The 14,022-nt window shown below is 38.6% G+C and overlaps 1 protein-coding gene across 2 annotated transcripts in view; it reads right to left on the reverse strand.

Moving 5' to 3' along the window:
- The window catches only part of LOC126967445 (dynein beta chain, ciliary-like), a 135,280-nt gene that overhangs the window by 84,360 nt on the left and 36,898 nt on the right, over nt 1-14,022 (reverse strand). For both annotated transcript variants that reach the window (XM_050811910.1, XM_050811911.1), the window contains exons 22-26: nt 11,208-11,348; nt 10,606-10,700; nt 9,681-9,848; nt 1,585-1,754; nt 123-342 (exon numbers count right to left, since the gene is read on the reverse strand). In XM_050811910.1, coding sequence (XP_050667867.1) covers nt 123-342; nt 1,585-1,754; nt 9,681-9,848; nt 10,606-10,700; nt 11,208-11,348 — 794 coding nt within the window. The remainder of the gene's footprint in view (nt 1-122; nt 343-1,584; nt 1,755-9,680; nt 9,849-10,605; nt 10,701-11,207; nt 11,349-14,022) is intronic.

Consider the following 14,022-nt stretch of genomic DNA (forward strand, 5'->3'; position numbering starts at 1 on the left):
CGTCAAAATTAGTTCTCTGGACGCTCGCGAGGGGCGCTTCAAATAGGCCCAAAAATTTTTGCTGTCACAACAAATGGAACAGCCTGTCCAGTGGTATTTATACAGGTCAGTGATCTCATTACCTGTTCATAAGTTTCGTCGGGGAAATCGACTCCATACTCTTTTAGCACGTACATGATATCCCTTAGAGGTTCGAACATTTGTTCAGTACCGGCATCAGTCTTGGCTTTCACTTCGTTGAGAACGCGCATCACAGTGAGGAGTCCTTCGTAATCATCTTCACCAAGCTCCACAGATAACTCTTTCGTGGCATATGTAATGAACTGTTCCAATTCATCAAGGCTGAAATTAAAGGATGTTTTAATGTGAAATGAGTAAGGAGCATAATTACACAAATAAAATTTGAAAACAAAATTTATGAACAATGGACGGGACTCGCGATCTCTCGCGTTCCGTGCGAGCGCTCCTTCCACTGAGCCAATCGATCGAGGGACGTATGAAGCCACAACGTTAGAGTTGAACAAGACTAGATATTCTATTCGATAGACTATTCGTCCCTAGAACGGTTGGCTCAATGGAAAGACGGCTCCCGAGGAACGCGAGAGGTCGCGGGAGGTATCAAGTCCCGCATCGTTCATAAATTATGTCTTCAAACTAAATTTGTGTAATTTATCCCAGAAGTCACTTAATCGCTTTAAAAAAATAACATTTTTAAGGAGCATAATATTAAATCTAAAAATCAATTGAACTGGGCTAAGATGACAGTTAACTTATCGAGGACCGATGACATTACACTAATTTGATAAAATTATTCAATTTTTCAATTGCAAAATATGATTTTTGTTAATTTATATAATTTTTAAATAAATAAATCACTAATAAGCGTTATCTAGTAATTTATTGTAAACTACAAAGGAAACGCGCGACATGTCAAGACAGTTCCACAAAATTAAAGTATCTAATTCGTTTAGAAGCGAATAGATGGCGGTGAATTTATATTTTCATTATAAATTATTAATGCGTGATTTAACTGAGCTAATTATTATAAGAGCTAGTTCGGGGATCTCGGGCTAGCTGAATTAAGTGATCATTCAATATAACTAAAATATTTTTATTTGCAAATATTAAAATCCCTTCATTCAATCTAAAAAAATCAACAAAAAAATCAAAAATAAATAATAGTTTAAAAAAAAACTAAAGAACACGCTTTATATAAAATTCAACTAAAAAAAGTCGTTGACACGCCCTTGTTGAAACAACTCCAGAGGTATCTACACCCACTTTGTTTACAATAGTCGAAGTATCATTATGCGGTTTATGTAACGGGTTGCTAGATAAACAAGCATGCTAATTGGTAACAAAGATTTATGATAGATTCGTGCTGTGATATCGTCGCTTTTTCAGAGCTAAAAAGTAAATATTGTAATAAGCAACAGCTCCTAAAGCGGGACATGTGAAGATCAAAAAGTAATCTTCCAAATCATGCTTCCTTGGTTAGCATATCAACATCAGCCGGAAGATGTCCACTGCTGGACAAAAGCCTCCAAAGGTTAGCATATACTAGCACTTAATTTCGGGACCTACCTTGTCTGCACGTGGTCCTTCAGATTTTGTTTGTAAAGATTGCTCCACTTGCATATTATATTCATTATGGCCTGGTTCAGTCTTTTTAGGTCTAATTTGAGCCACCCATTACACAGATAGCTTGCCGGTAACGCTGCCACTTCGTCATACAAATTGTTGAATCTATCTATCTATAGTATTAAAGTAGTCGATTAATATTTTAGTATTTTTTTATGAAAATAAGGGACGAGCCGCGCAGTACGTTCAGCTGATGGTAATTTATACGCCCTACCCATTACAATGCAGTGCCGCTCAGGATTCTTGAAAAACCCAAAAATGCTGAGCGGCGCTACAATTGCGCTCGTCACCTTGAGACATAAGATGTTAAGTCTCATTTGCCCAGAAATTTCACTAGCTACGGCGCCCTTCAGAGCAAATCACAGTAATGTTTTCACGGCAGAAATAGGCGCCATTGTGGTACCCATAAATCAAGCCGGTTTGCTGTGCAAAGGAGCTTCCCACTGCTAATTATAAGTAGACTTGTAAATACTCTTCATTCACTGAACTTTTCATCTTTTTTTTATGGACGTTTTAGATTACTGCAGCCCACTTTCTCTTCTCTTCATTCTCCAGAGGAATCACAGGAGCCTTGTCGGGCTTTTAACAAAGTGGACGCGCTTTTTTAAAGGTCATGGATACATTCATTTTGTATCGTCCTGGATGCACAGCATAAAAAAGCTCATTCCACTTTCCTTGAAAACCGCACTGTGGAAGGCCGCCACACATCCAGGTGGTGGGGTTGATATCCTAATTTGTGGTGTGTTGTACGAAGGTAGAATTCTTCGGCGGGGATCAAAGCAAACAGCTCTTCTGAAAACTCCCCGTGATAAATGCGGTAGAAGACACACAATGAAGCGACGTCTCTACGCAACGCCAAGTGATAACTTCATTTTTTAATTTAAAACATTTTGTAAAATGGTTTCATTACAAAATACTTTGATTTGTTCTGTTGGGTGATAAGTGATGGCTTATTCTGAGCTTTTTTTGTAAGTATTAATTCTTTAGACGCGTTATGAAAAAATTATGAGAATTAAATTTTAAGATGCGCATCAGTGTAACACAAAAGTAACGGTGAAATTGGTTCCTAAAATTTTCTGACGTTTGCGTTATTCGTTATTATTATTTTGGTTTCTTCGTCCATTATTAGAACAGGCAAAGGGTTCAATCCCATCCTTTGCGAGATTTTTACAAAATGGTTCTTTCTAAAAACGTAGAATAGCACGAGGAATAAATAATTTTAATGATTTAGGCTTCGTTAGGCCAAACAAGTATAACTTGTTGCGCGCATACATACGTACACACAGACTTAAGTTATTTATGAGAAAAAGTGATATGACGAGCAAGTCGTTCAGGTAACGGTAGGTGATACGTCCTGCGAATTACAATTGCTAAGGATTCTTGATTGAACCGAAAATTTTGAGCAGCGTCGCAATTGGGCACGTTACTTTGAGACTTTAACGGCCGTTCCCAATATTCGGTCTGTCTCCGGTTGTGGCCTATTTGAGATGAAAATCGTAACTATCGTTGACTTTTCTGTCCCAATAAACTTATCGACGGTAACTTACCTTATCCGTACACGCTGTCTGTCAATGGGACGACGTATAGGCATACCAGCCATACCAGCGAAGTGTTTATAGAAATTGCAATTCATGCGTCCCAATATAAGGCGATAAGAATGACTCATCGGGTGTAATGGGACAGCTTCAGATTATTGACAGCTTATTACTTCAAATTCAAATTCAAATTCAAATATTTTTATTCAAAATAGGATGTGAAATTACACACTTATTGAAAGTAAAAAAAAAACTACCACCCATTCCAAAGTGAATGCCTCAGGCCTGAGAAAAATGGGCGCAACAAACTCAGCGGGCTTTTTTTTTCAGCAAAAATATGTTTTACAATTAAAGTAACATTTACAAAGTAACATTGTACAATTAAACTTATTATTTAAAAGCCTGAGGGCGGTCACTCCATTCCAATCTGTGGTATCATTAAGAAAGTCATTTATGTTATAGTAACCTTTACCACACAAACGTTTTTTAACAATTCTTTTGAATAACGTAACACCTTTGTTTTGAACATTTTCTGGGATCTTGTTGTAAAAGCATATACATCGCCCCACAAAAGACTTACTAACTCGACCTGCCGAGCAGTAGGTATCATCAGTTTATGTCTGTTCCTGGTGTTAACATTATGGTTATGACAGTTTCTGGCAAATTCACTTATGTGCCTATGAACATACATTACATTATCAAGAATATATTGAGAAGCAACAGTCAAGATGTTAATTTCTTTGAATTTTGCTCTCAATGATTCCCTAGGACCTAGGTTATAAATAGCGCGAATAGCCCTCTTCTGCAGCACAAATATTGTATTAATATCGGCAGCGTTGCCCCATAGCAATATACCATAGGACATAATACTATGGAAATAACTAAAGCATACTAGTCGCGCCGTATCTATGTCAGTTAATTGTCTAATTTTTTTAACCGCGAATGCTGCAGAACTAAGTCTGTTCGCCAATCCTTCAATATGGGGGCCCCATAGTAATTTGGAATCTAGAGTAATGCCAAGAAATATAGCAGATTCCACCGGTTCTATCACCTCTCCGTTTAACAAAACATTTGCATTTACATTTTTGACATTTGGTACGGTAAATTTAATGAATTTAGTTTTCTTGCTATTTAACAATAGGTTATTAGCGCTAAACCAGTACACGATGTCAGATAAAACTATCGTTCACTTCGTCATACATAGCTTGGTTTCTTTTCACTTTGAAAATCAGTGAAGTGTCGTCCGCAAACAATATTACCTTACGTTTTTCTCTATAAGGTTAGGAAGATCATTTATATATATTATTAAATACTATTGCAAGATATGGTGCTATGACATCAATTATTGACTTATTATTTTAACAGAAATGCCCCATATATCAGCAGTTTTTTTCATGTCTAGAGATTTAAAAGTTTTAATTACTTCTCCAGGGCTAACAAAACTAAAATTGAAACTTTGTTGACATCCTATAACATTTTCCAGAAGAAGTGACTCAGCAACACTGGTGGAGGAGACAAGAGTGTTTGTGATAGAAACTGGAATCTTAGAAAAAATTTTCTCAAAAGCAGTAGCAACTTCCTGCTGAGATTGAATTATTGTATTGTTTATTGATAGATTATATTCAATGTTGGGGTCTTTCAATCTTCCAGATTCCCAGTTAATAACATTCCAAGTCATCTTTATTTTATTTGTGCATTTTTAATTATTTGTCTGATATGCATAGACTTTGCAATAGAACAAACACTTTTAAATAATTTAGAGAATTTTTTAACATACTCGAGAAAAGATGTATCATGATTATACAATGATCTCTCACTATACAGTTCATATAGCCTTTGTCTGCTCCTATGAATGCCAGCTGTTGCCCAATCATTAAATGACAGGAGACCACCTGATTTGACTGTCTTAGAAGTAAATATAGAAGCAAACTCTGTTTTAATTATTTTAAATAACATATCATACATTTCATTTGGATTAATATTATATTTGAATAAATCCAAATTTGAGAGTTTAACTAACACATTGCCTCTATATTTCTCCATTCGCCTATTATTCACAGAAACAAACGTAAACTTTTTAATTTTAGTACATTTATTGACCTCAATATTAAAAGAGGCTAACTGACCAAAGTGGTCTGAACTCAGTTTGTTAATTATTGCCTGAGAAATTTGTTTATAATTGGTAAATATGTTATCAATACAGCTTTTGGAGGTGCCAGTTACTCTAGTAGGCTCTAAGAAAATATTGGTTGAAGATTTTTCTAATAAATTAATATTAAAATCACCACATATCATGATATACTTCTTAGACTCCGATAATTTTAATAAAACCTCCTCCAATACACTTTCAAATAATTCATAAACTGCATCTGGGGGTCTGTATATACCAACAACAATGGCGCGCTCGAGCTCTGCACAGGCTATTTCAATTGTACGTTCAACAGAGAGGCCCACAATATCTTCTCGTTCTTTGAATTTAAATAATTTACTTACAAGAATAAGAGAGCCGCCACGTGTAGCTTTTTCTCTGCTAAACGCACTTGCCACCTGATGACCACTGAAGTGAAAGATGAGCTCATATTTTCTGAGCCAGTGCTCTGTTAAACATAAAATATGTATATCTTTATGATTTATAAATAACTCCAGTTCAAGTTCTTTACCTAATAATCCTTGCATGTTTTGGTGCATCAGGTTTGCAATTTTACAATTATTACTTATTCTAGTACTTGTTATATTACATTGTGTTTTTACACTGCTAGAGGAGTCCCCTATTGTCTTATTGTTTAATTTTTTGTAAAATATTCCAAATCTTTGCTTAAATTAGTACACTGCTCAATAGAAGCAGTGGTTATTAAATTATTACTCTGCTCAATAGAAGCGGAGTCCACATAGTTATCACACTGCTCAATAGAAGCAGTGCTTATCGACTTACAACTAAACTGCTCAAAAGAAGCAGGGGTTGCCAAATAGTTGGCTGTGTTATAGTATAAATAATATGATAGCTATTTTGCTATCTGTCTTTTATAGAAATTAGATAGGTGTAACCTATCAGATGTCAAAACCTTACATTTTTTATAATTAATTATGTTATTAATGTATTTTATTAGATAAAATATTATTATTACATGTCAAATAATGAGAATTAGACAACAGGGTTAACAAATTGTTTAAATTGTATCGTATTTTGTTTTCCTGTGGCAAATCAGACATATATGGCAATGTGTACATTATAAGATTAGCTATTTTTTTTTTATATGAGAGGGGGCAAACGGGCAAGAGGCTCACGGGATGGGGAGAGGTGAGGCAACCGCCCATGGACATCCGCAACAACAAGTGTGTCAAGAAATGCGTTGCCGGCCTTTAAGGTGGGAGTATACTTTTTTCTTGAAGGTCCCTAAGTCGCATCTGTTCGGGAAGACCGTTGCCGGTAGTTGATTCCACAAAGTGGCTGTGCGAGGCAAGAAATTTCGAAGAAAACGCGCGGTTGTGGAATGCCAGACGTCTACGTGATGCGGATGGTACTTTGCACGTAATGTCTGATGGTGGAATTCGGCCGCTGGAATCAACCCGAACAGCTCCTCTGAGCACTCCCCGTGATAAATGCGGTAGAAGATGTAGAGAGAACCCACATCTCTACGCAATGCTAGAGAATCAAGCCGATCGGAGATGACTTGATCATCGATGATTCGAGCCGCTCTTCGTTGTATGCGGTCAAATGGGTGAAGCTGGTACTGGGGAGCACCCGCCCAGAGGTGAGAACAGTACTCCATCTGAGGCCGAATTTGCGTCTTATAAAGTTGCAGGCGGTGGCTTTTAGTGAAGTACTGTCTCGCCTTACTGAGTACACCAAGCTTTTAGAGGCCAGTTTGGCCTTCTCTTCCAAGTGACCACGGAACTCATCGTCGCTCGATATATCGACGCCAAGTATGCCAATACAGGCTGTGGCAGTTAGAGGAGTGATCTCGAATCGAGGGGATACGACAAAGGGAGACTTTTTAGTGGTGAACGCACAAACTTGTGTCTTCTTGGGGTTGAATTGGACTAAATTATGTCGGCCCCATTCTGAGACTTTGCAAAGCATAGTCTCGATTTCAGACAAGTTTGTTCCGGTTCTCGTCGACGCTAACCCGGGACATGTTGTCACGGCCGGTGTAGGAAGCATACCCTATGCTGTCGTCCGCATAGCAATGAATATTGCTGATTTGCAGCATATCATTGATATGCAGAAGAAACAGCGTAGGGGATAGCACGCAGCCTATGCGGGACACCAGCGTTTATGGGTTTTAAGTCGGAGCATGCACCGTTGATAACAACCTTGATGCTCCGATCAGCCAAAAAGCTAGTGACCCATTTGCACAACTTCTCGGGAAGCCCATAGGATGGCAGTTTCGCTATAAGCGCTTTATGCCACACCCGATCGGAGGCCTTCGCTATGTCCAAACTCACCGCCAATGCCTCTCCCTTCGACTCAACCGCTTGCGCCCATTTATTATGGGTGAGGTATGTAAGAAGATCACCAGACGGAAACCGTACTGGCAGTTGCTGATCAGCTGGTACCCCTCTAGGTATCCCAAGAGCTGGCGGTTGATGATCAACTCCATTACTTTGGAGAAAATGGAGGTAATGGCAATGGGGCGGTAGTTGGACGGATCTGAGCGTACACCTTTCTTAGGGATCGGGTGCACTAAAGCCGCCTTCCATAATTTCGGGACTACGCCTGATGAGTAGGAGAGCCGGAAAAGACGGGTAAGGACCGGCGCCAGTTCCGGAGCACATGTCCGCAGCACTATCGAGGGAATGCCATCGGGTTCGCTCGATTTGTGAATGTCCAAGGTGAGAAGCGCCTTAAGCACGGCACCATGCCGGATTTTTACCTCCGGCATATATGAATCGCACCGCGGAATATGCGGTGGTGGTGCACCTTGGTCATCCAGAGTCGAGTTGGACGCGAAGAGGGAGCCCAGGAGATCAGCTTTCTCTTTCGCGTCATGGGCCAGCGAGTCATCATCCCTGTGCAGTGGCGGAATGGCTGGCTGGCAGAAGTTTCCTTGGACAGCCTTAGCGAACGACCAGAACGCACGAGTTCCCGAGAGAAGGCGTGCAAGTCTCTCGCTAATTCTGCCAATGTGCTTCGACTTCGCGTCAGCAATAACTCTTTTGAAGGACCTGGAGGCATGATTGAAGTGTTTTTTAAGTTCGCTGGAATTCACATCCTTAGATACCACCGCATTGACCCAAGCCTGATAGCACTCCTGCTTTCGGCGAGAGGCCATTTTGCAGGAGCTGTCAAACCATGGTTTGGACCTGCCACCGATAGGCACAGAGGAGGATGGAATGAAGATTTCTATACCTTGCAGTACCACATCAGCAACAGCATCAGCAGCGGCATCTGGATCTGCCAGCAAAAAACAGATCTGCCTCCACGGGTAGGATGCAAAAAAGCACCGCATCTCGTCCCACTCTGCTGACCTATAGTGCCATACGCGGTGACAGCCTAAAAAGTGGGGCCGTGTTGGGCGCGTGATCGGCACGGTGCTCCGGATCAGGCAGTGGTCCGACGATCCCAGAGGAGGGTCAACGGAAACTAGGTAGCAGTCCGGATGTGAGGTCAACAGAAGGTCCAACAGTGAAGGTGTATGATCTTGCACATCTGGGATTCGCGTTGGCGCAATAACCAGTTGCGTCAGACCATATGCTAAGGCGAAGTCGTGAACAGATCTCCCTGCATGATCGGTGGTACGTGAGCCTAGCCATTCGGCGTGGTGGGCGTTAAAATCGCCAAGAAACACGATCTCTGCAGTGGGGATCTGCTCCAACACGGAATCTGTAGCCATTTGGATGTGTTCGAGGAGCCGGTCAGTCTCTGCGTTACCGCTATGGGACCTATACAGGCATGCGTAGATTCGCGGATGGTCATCGCAGTCTACACGCAGCCAGATGATGGATAGGTCCTGTCCTTCAAGAAAACTCAGGCGTCGAGACATCCTCCCTGACGTAAACGCACACGCCAGCCCGTGGTATAAAGGAGTGTTCTAATTTATACCCCGGGTAGGAAAGGTAAGATGAATCAGCCAGGAGGATATCTGTGTCTCGGTTAAAAAGAGCAGGGCCGGCTTCGCCGTCTCCAGGTGAAAGTGGACGGCATTTTAATTTGAGCGAAGCCCCCTGATGTTGCAAAAGTCCACAGCGAGTGTGGAGGAGGGTGGTTTTTTAAGGTGGTATTTTTAAGCTATTTAATTCTCTGTATAGTTTTTGTATATATATTTTTTTTTATTTAAATTATCTCTTCTCCCAATCATTACAATAATAGAAGTATTAGAGCAGTGAGTATCACTTAAAATTCGTTTAATAATTTGATAATAATTTGCACTGATAGTAGAAGGTAGTAATTTATCTCTATCTGTAGATAGTATATTGGGAACAGCCGTAAGATGTTAAGTCTCATTGGTTGAGTAATTTCTAACATATATTGAGCATTTAAAGTAAAACAAATTCTTTACCAACCTCCTTCTGGTATTGCTCTAATGTTGGCTTACATTCTGGCGGATCAGTTCCATTCTCATATTTATACTTATCGAACTCTTCAGGAGGTATAACACGACCATATTTCAAAAATCCGTTTAAAACTTCATGTCTATCTTCCATCCATAGCGGAGTGTACTTTTCATATTTCTGTAATAGTAACAATATAAATAATATTAGCAAGTGCTCACGCTTGACATCTATACTACACCTTCGATACGGATGTGAATTTAGTGACGCCTATACTCAAAATAGTAGTAGAGAAGCCCAATAAGATCTGGAAGGACAATAGGACACTTCTGAATGGCACTGTCAAGTCTCATTTGCCCAGTAATTTCACTAGCTACGGCGCCCTCCAGACCGAAACACAGTAATGCTTACACATTACTGCTTCACGGCAGAAATAGGCGCTGTTGTGGTACCCATAATCTAGCCGGTAACCTACGGTACAGAAAATTTCTTAGTACTATTTTACATAGTGATAGATTCTAGATATCGCTGGGAAGTTTGTTGTAAATGTGTAACAGTTCGGTGATGAATTTGATTCACCAAAGACGTGCATTGTGATTATTGCAATGAGTGACAATATAAAAAGGCTTGTATTCTTATCATTTTATATTACCATTAGTATTAAAAAGGCGTTTTAAGTGACAGAAAAGGGCCACCAGCTTTCAAATAAAAAAAGAATTATCGAAACCCAGTCGAAAGTTTTGAGGTAACAAACATAAAAAAACATGACAACGAATTGAGAACCTCCTCCATTTTTGAAGTCGGTTGAAAAATAGATGGTTATCAATACTAATATTATAAAGAGTAAATATTTGATTGTTTGTTTGTTTGCATTGGATATGCTGCATACGATATGAACATGTTCATGTGTCAGCTATACTGTAATCTGGACACTCACAGAAGCATATTGCAGCACATCGGTGATGCTGTTCTCAATCCTTTTTGCGATCTCATGATAAAGGTCAATCATAGCATCTTCATTAACTATGTCATCTAAAGAGAAAAATTAAAACATTAATTAAAACTCATTAAGTCGGAAAGACGTATCTTCACGGCGCTGATTGTAGCTTGGGCTATCTAGCTTTAAAGCTGTTTTTAGAAAACTAACATTTATTTATTTAGTAGGCACTACAACAGAACACATATTAATATAGTTAGAAACATAAAATTAACATTATTTACAATAATTTGATATTTTTTTAAAGTGATTGAGTGACTTCTGGGATTAATTACACAAATTTTATTTGATAGTTGAACAAGACATAGATTTATGAACGTGACGTCACTCGAACGGCTATCTCAGTGGAAGAGCACTCGCACGGAACGTGAGAGGTCACGGGTTCGAGTCCCGCATCTTTCATAAATTTTGTTTTTAAATTTAATTTGTATTATTTACAATTTTAATAATTATTTACATATTCACTTAATAATATTCATTTAAAAAGTTAGTGTTTTATAATTAAGCAATAATTTAAGTAAAAGTGTTTTTTTTTTAATTACCTTCGTAACTAGCAATTGGAACAATGGGGTCAATCCGAGGAAACATGGTCGCCTGAAGAAACATGTCTTTCATCATCTCAACCATCGTATCATATAATCCATATTCGTCCTTTACTTCTAGTGATGGTGTAAAGCTAATATCTGAAATAAAAATGTATGTATTCAGTAAAATGCAAGCGAATTTTTATTTTGAGAAAATATTTCGATCGCATGGGCCGCTATCCCTAGAAATCGCAAAAATAGCGCATAATTGAAACCATTTCTTGACCGTTTATATAAAGCTTATATTTTTATAAAAAACTAGCTGATACCCCGCGATGTTACATTACTGGACTTTTAGTAGGGATCCCTAATTTTTTGAAAATGTAATATAAGCCTATAACACTTGGAGATAATGTAGCTTCCCAACAGTGAAAGAATTATTCAAATCGGTTCAGTAGTTGCGGAGCCTATTCAATGCAAACAAACCAACAATCAAATCTTTCCTCTTTATAATATTAGTATAGATAATAAAATATCTACACAATGTAAGACGAAATTTAAATTTTTCTTTACATTTCTATTTTTATAGAAAGTTCGAAAATAAAACACCAAACTACCCCTAACTTTTACAGTTGGAGTTTGGAAAATTCATTAATTGTACACCAATACTATTTAACATACCATATTTTTGTTAATTTTGTAAAGAAAATTGTATTATGTGTGTAATTAATTAAAAATACTTCTAATTCTGAATTAAAACAATGGCTATCTTGTGCGAGAGAGGCAAGCTAGCTTACTCGATTCCTCAAGGCCGTTGGCTTGGGCCTCAGCCTTAAGGTGGGCTGAAGGTGTCGGTCACCCTCAGAGCCAATAAAACAAGTTCGTGAGATGGAGTTTCAATGTTTTACCAATTGCGAGTTGAGGCTGAGATGGCACGGACTGATAGGTGAAAGAAGATCAAGTGGTCCCACGACGAGGTTGACGAATCACAAAAAATTGAATATATTGGGAAATTATGTTAGATAATATTTCCCGTTTTGAGCATAAACCAGTTGGTATGGGTGTTTAACAAATAACTACCATGCGGACAAACTAGTTTTTACAAATGTTAGGCTAAGCGTATGATTAGACGTAGTTGACGCAGCATAGCACAGTACAGTTTTTGCAGGGCAGGGCAGGCGAGGCAGACTTAGGCCACAAACTTATGCAGCGACGATGAAGCAGCAAGCACACTTTTTATACGTCGTATAAAGAACAAACGTATTTTAGTTGAGTATTATGAGTACACAGAATAAAGATGAGTGAGATATGCTTTTACTGTACGGGACACTTAAAAATTATTTAAATACAGTATACGTACGGCACGCTATGATGGTCGTTTTGACGATTGTCCACTCATGTAGTTTCGTATTAATTAATAATTACATTGAAGGAGCAAATTCTTTATTGTCAATAGTAACGTGCAGTTAGTCATAAAAAATTATCGAATGTATAATTTTAGGATACAAAATTTATTTATTACATTGGTTTCTAAACCTATTATTTTATATATATATATTACCATATTAGGGTCCCGCGAACATTTATTTTTTATACGATTCTAATTATTTACCACAAAACACGACATTTTTTTTTTCGAAATTTTAAAAATTAATACTAATACGATCGTCACACAGGATCGCTGGCCAGCTGCACAACTACAACCTCCGGCAAACTCGTGTCAATGCTCAATGCAAAATAAAGCAGTTTCGACTTGACGTTGCTTCGAAAAGTACAAATTGTGAGTGCACTGCGATTGTGATATAGTTTTGACCTGGCTTTGGATTTCGGATATTGATACAGCATTACTGATGACCCTTGCTCGTTAATTTGAACTCCGTTTACGCCCCTATGTTGTGGATTTCGTCGGTACACAGAGAACTGTTCTAAACAGCCAGACATGTGAGTTCGTTATATGCCTTTGTAACTATTTCGATCGTGAATCTCAAAATGGAGGGCCAATTTGACCTATAACGTCAGTGGTTGAACGCGTAGCTGATGCGCTTAATATGGGACAACGAACTGTTAGACAAATAACTAAAGAAAAATATGATGAGACTGGCACAGAAGAAAATAAACTTCACTCACCAAAGAAGAGAAAACGTCTAAAATCCGAAGACATGTGTACGGCTACTATTTAAGGAACAAACAATGTAACAAACGCAAAATATTGATGGCAAGATATAGTTTTTTACGGCAAGTGAAAGAAATTGAAAATTGGCAAAATGTTGTGTTTTTAGATGAAACTTGGCTTAATGCTAACCATACTGTAAACCGTTCTTGGACCGATGACACTGCAGCATCTACGTTCAAAGTTCCTGTTGGAAAAGGATCGCGACTTATAATTTGTCGGAACCATCAACGGGTTTGTCGAAGGTTCTCTTATGGCTTTTGCGTCAAAAACCATTGGAGACTATTATAAAGAAATGAATGGAGAAAAGTTTACTGAAAGGCTTACCTCAATGTTGTGTAGCCTCCCTGAACCATCTATTATAATTATGGACAACGCCCCATACCACCCGCTGAAAATTGACAAGCCACCTGCCCAATCCCAAAAGGAAGCTGACATCATCGCATGGCTTCAAAAAATGGCGTAGATGCAAACATAAATATGTTAAAAGCGGAATTAGTACGTCTCTTAAAAGAAAACAAACCAACCAAGATCCGTTACGTCATTGACGAAATAGCTTTAGAATATGGGTACAGAGTTATACGGTTACCGCCTTACCATTGTGAATATAATGCAATTGAGTTGATGTGGGCTCAAATTAAGGGATATGCTGCAAGACGCAAT

This window comes from Leptidea sinapis, chromosome 13 (genome assembly GCF_905404315.1).
Source record: "Leptidea sinapis chromosome 13, ilLepSina1.1, whole genome shotgun sequence".
Taxonomy (NCBI): domain Eukaryota; kingdom Metazoa; phylum Arthropoda; class Insecta; order Lepidoptera; family Pieridae; genus Leptidea; species Leptidea sinapis.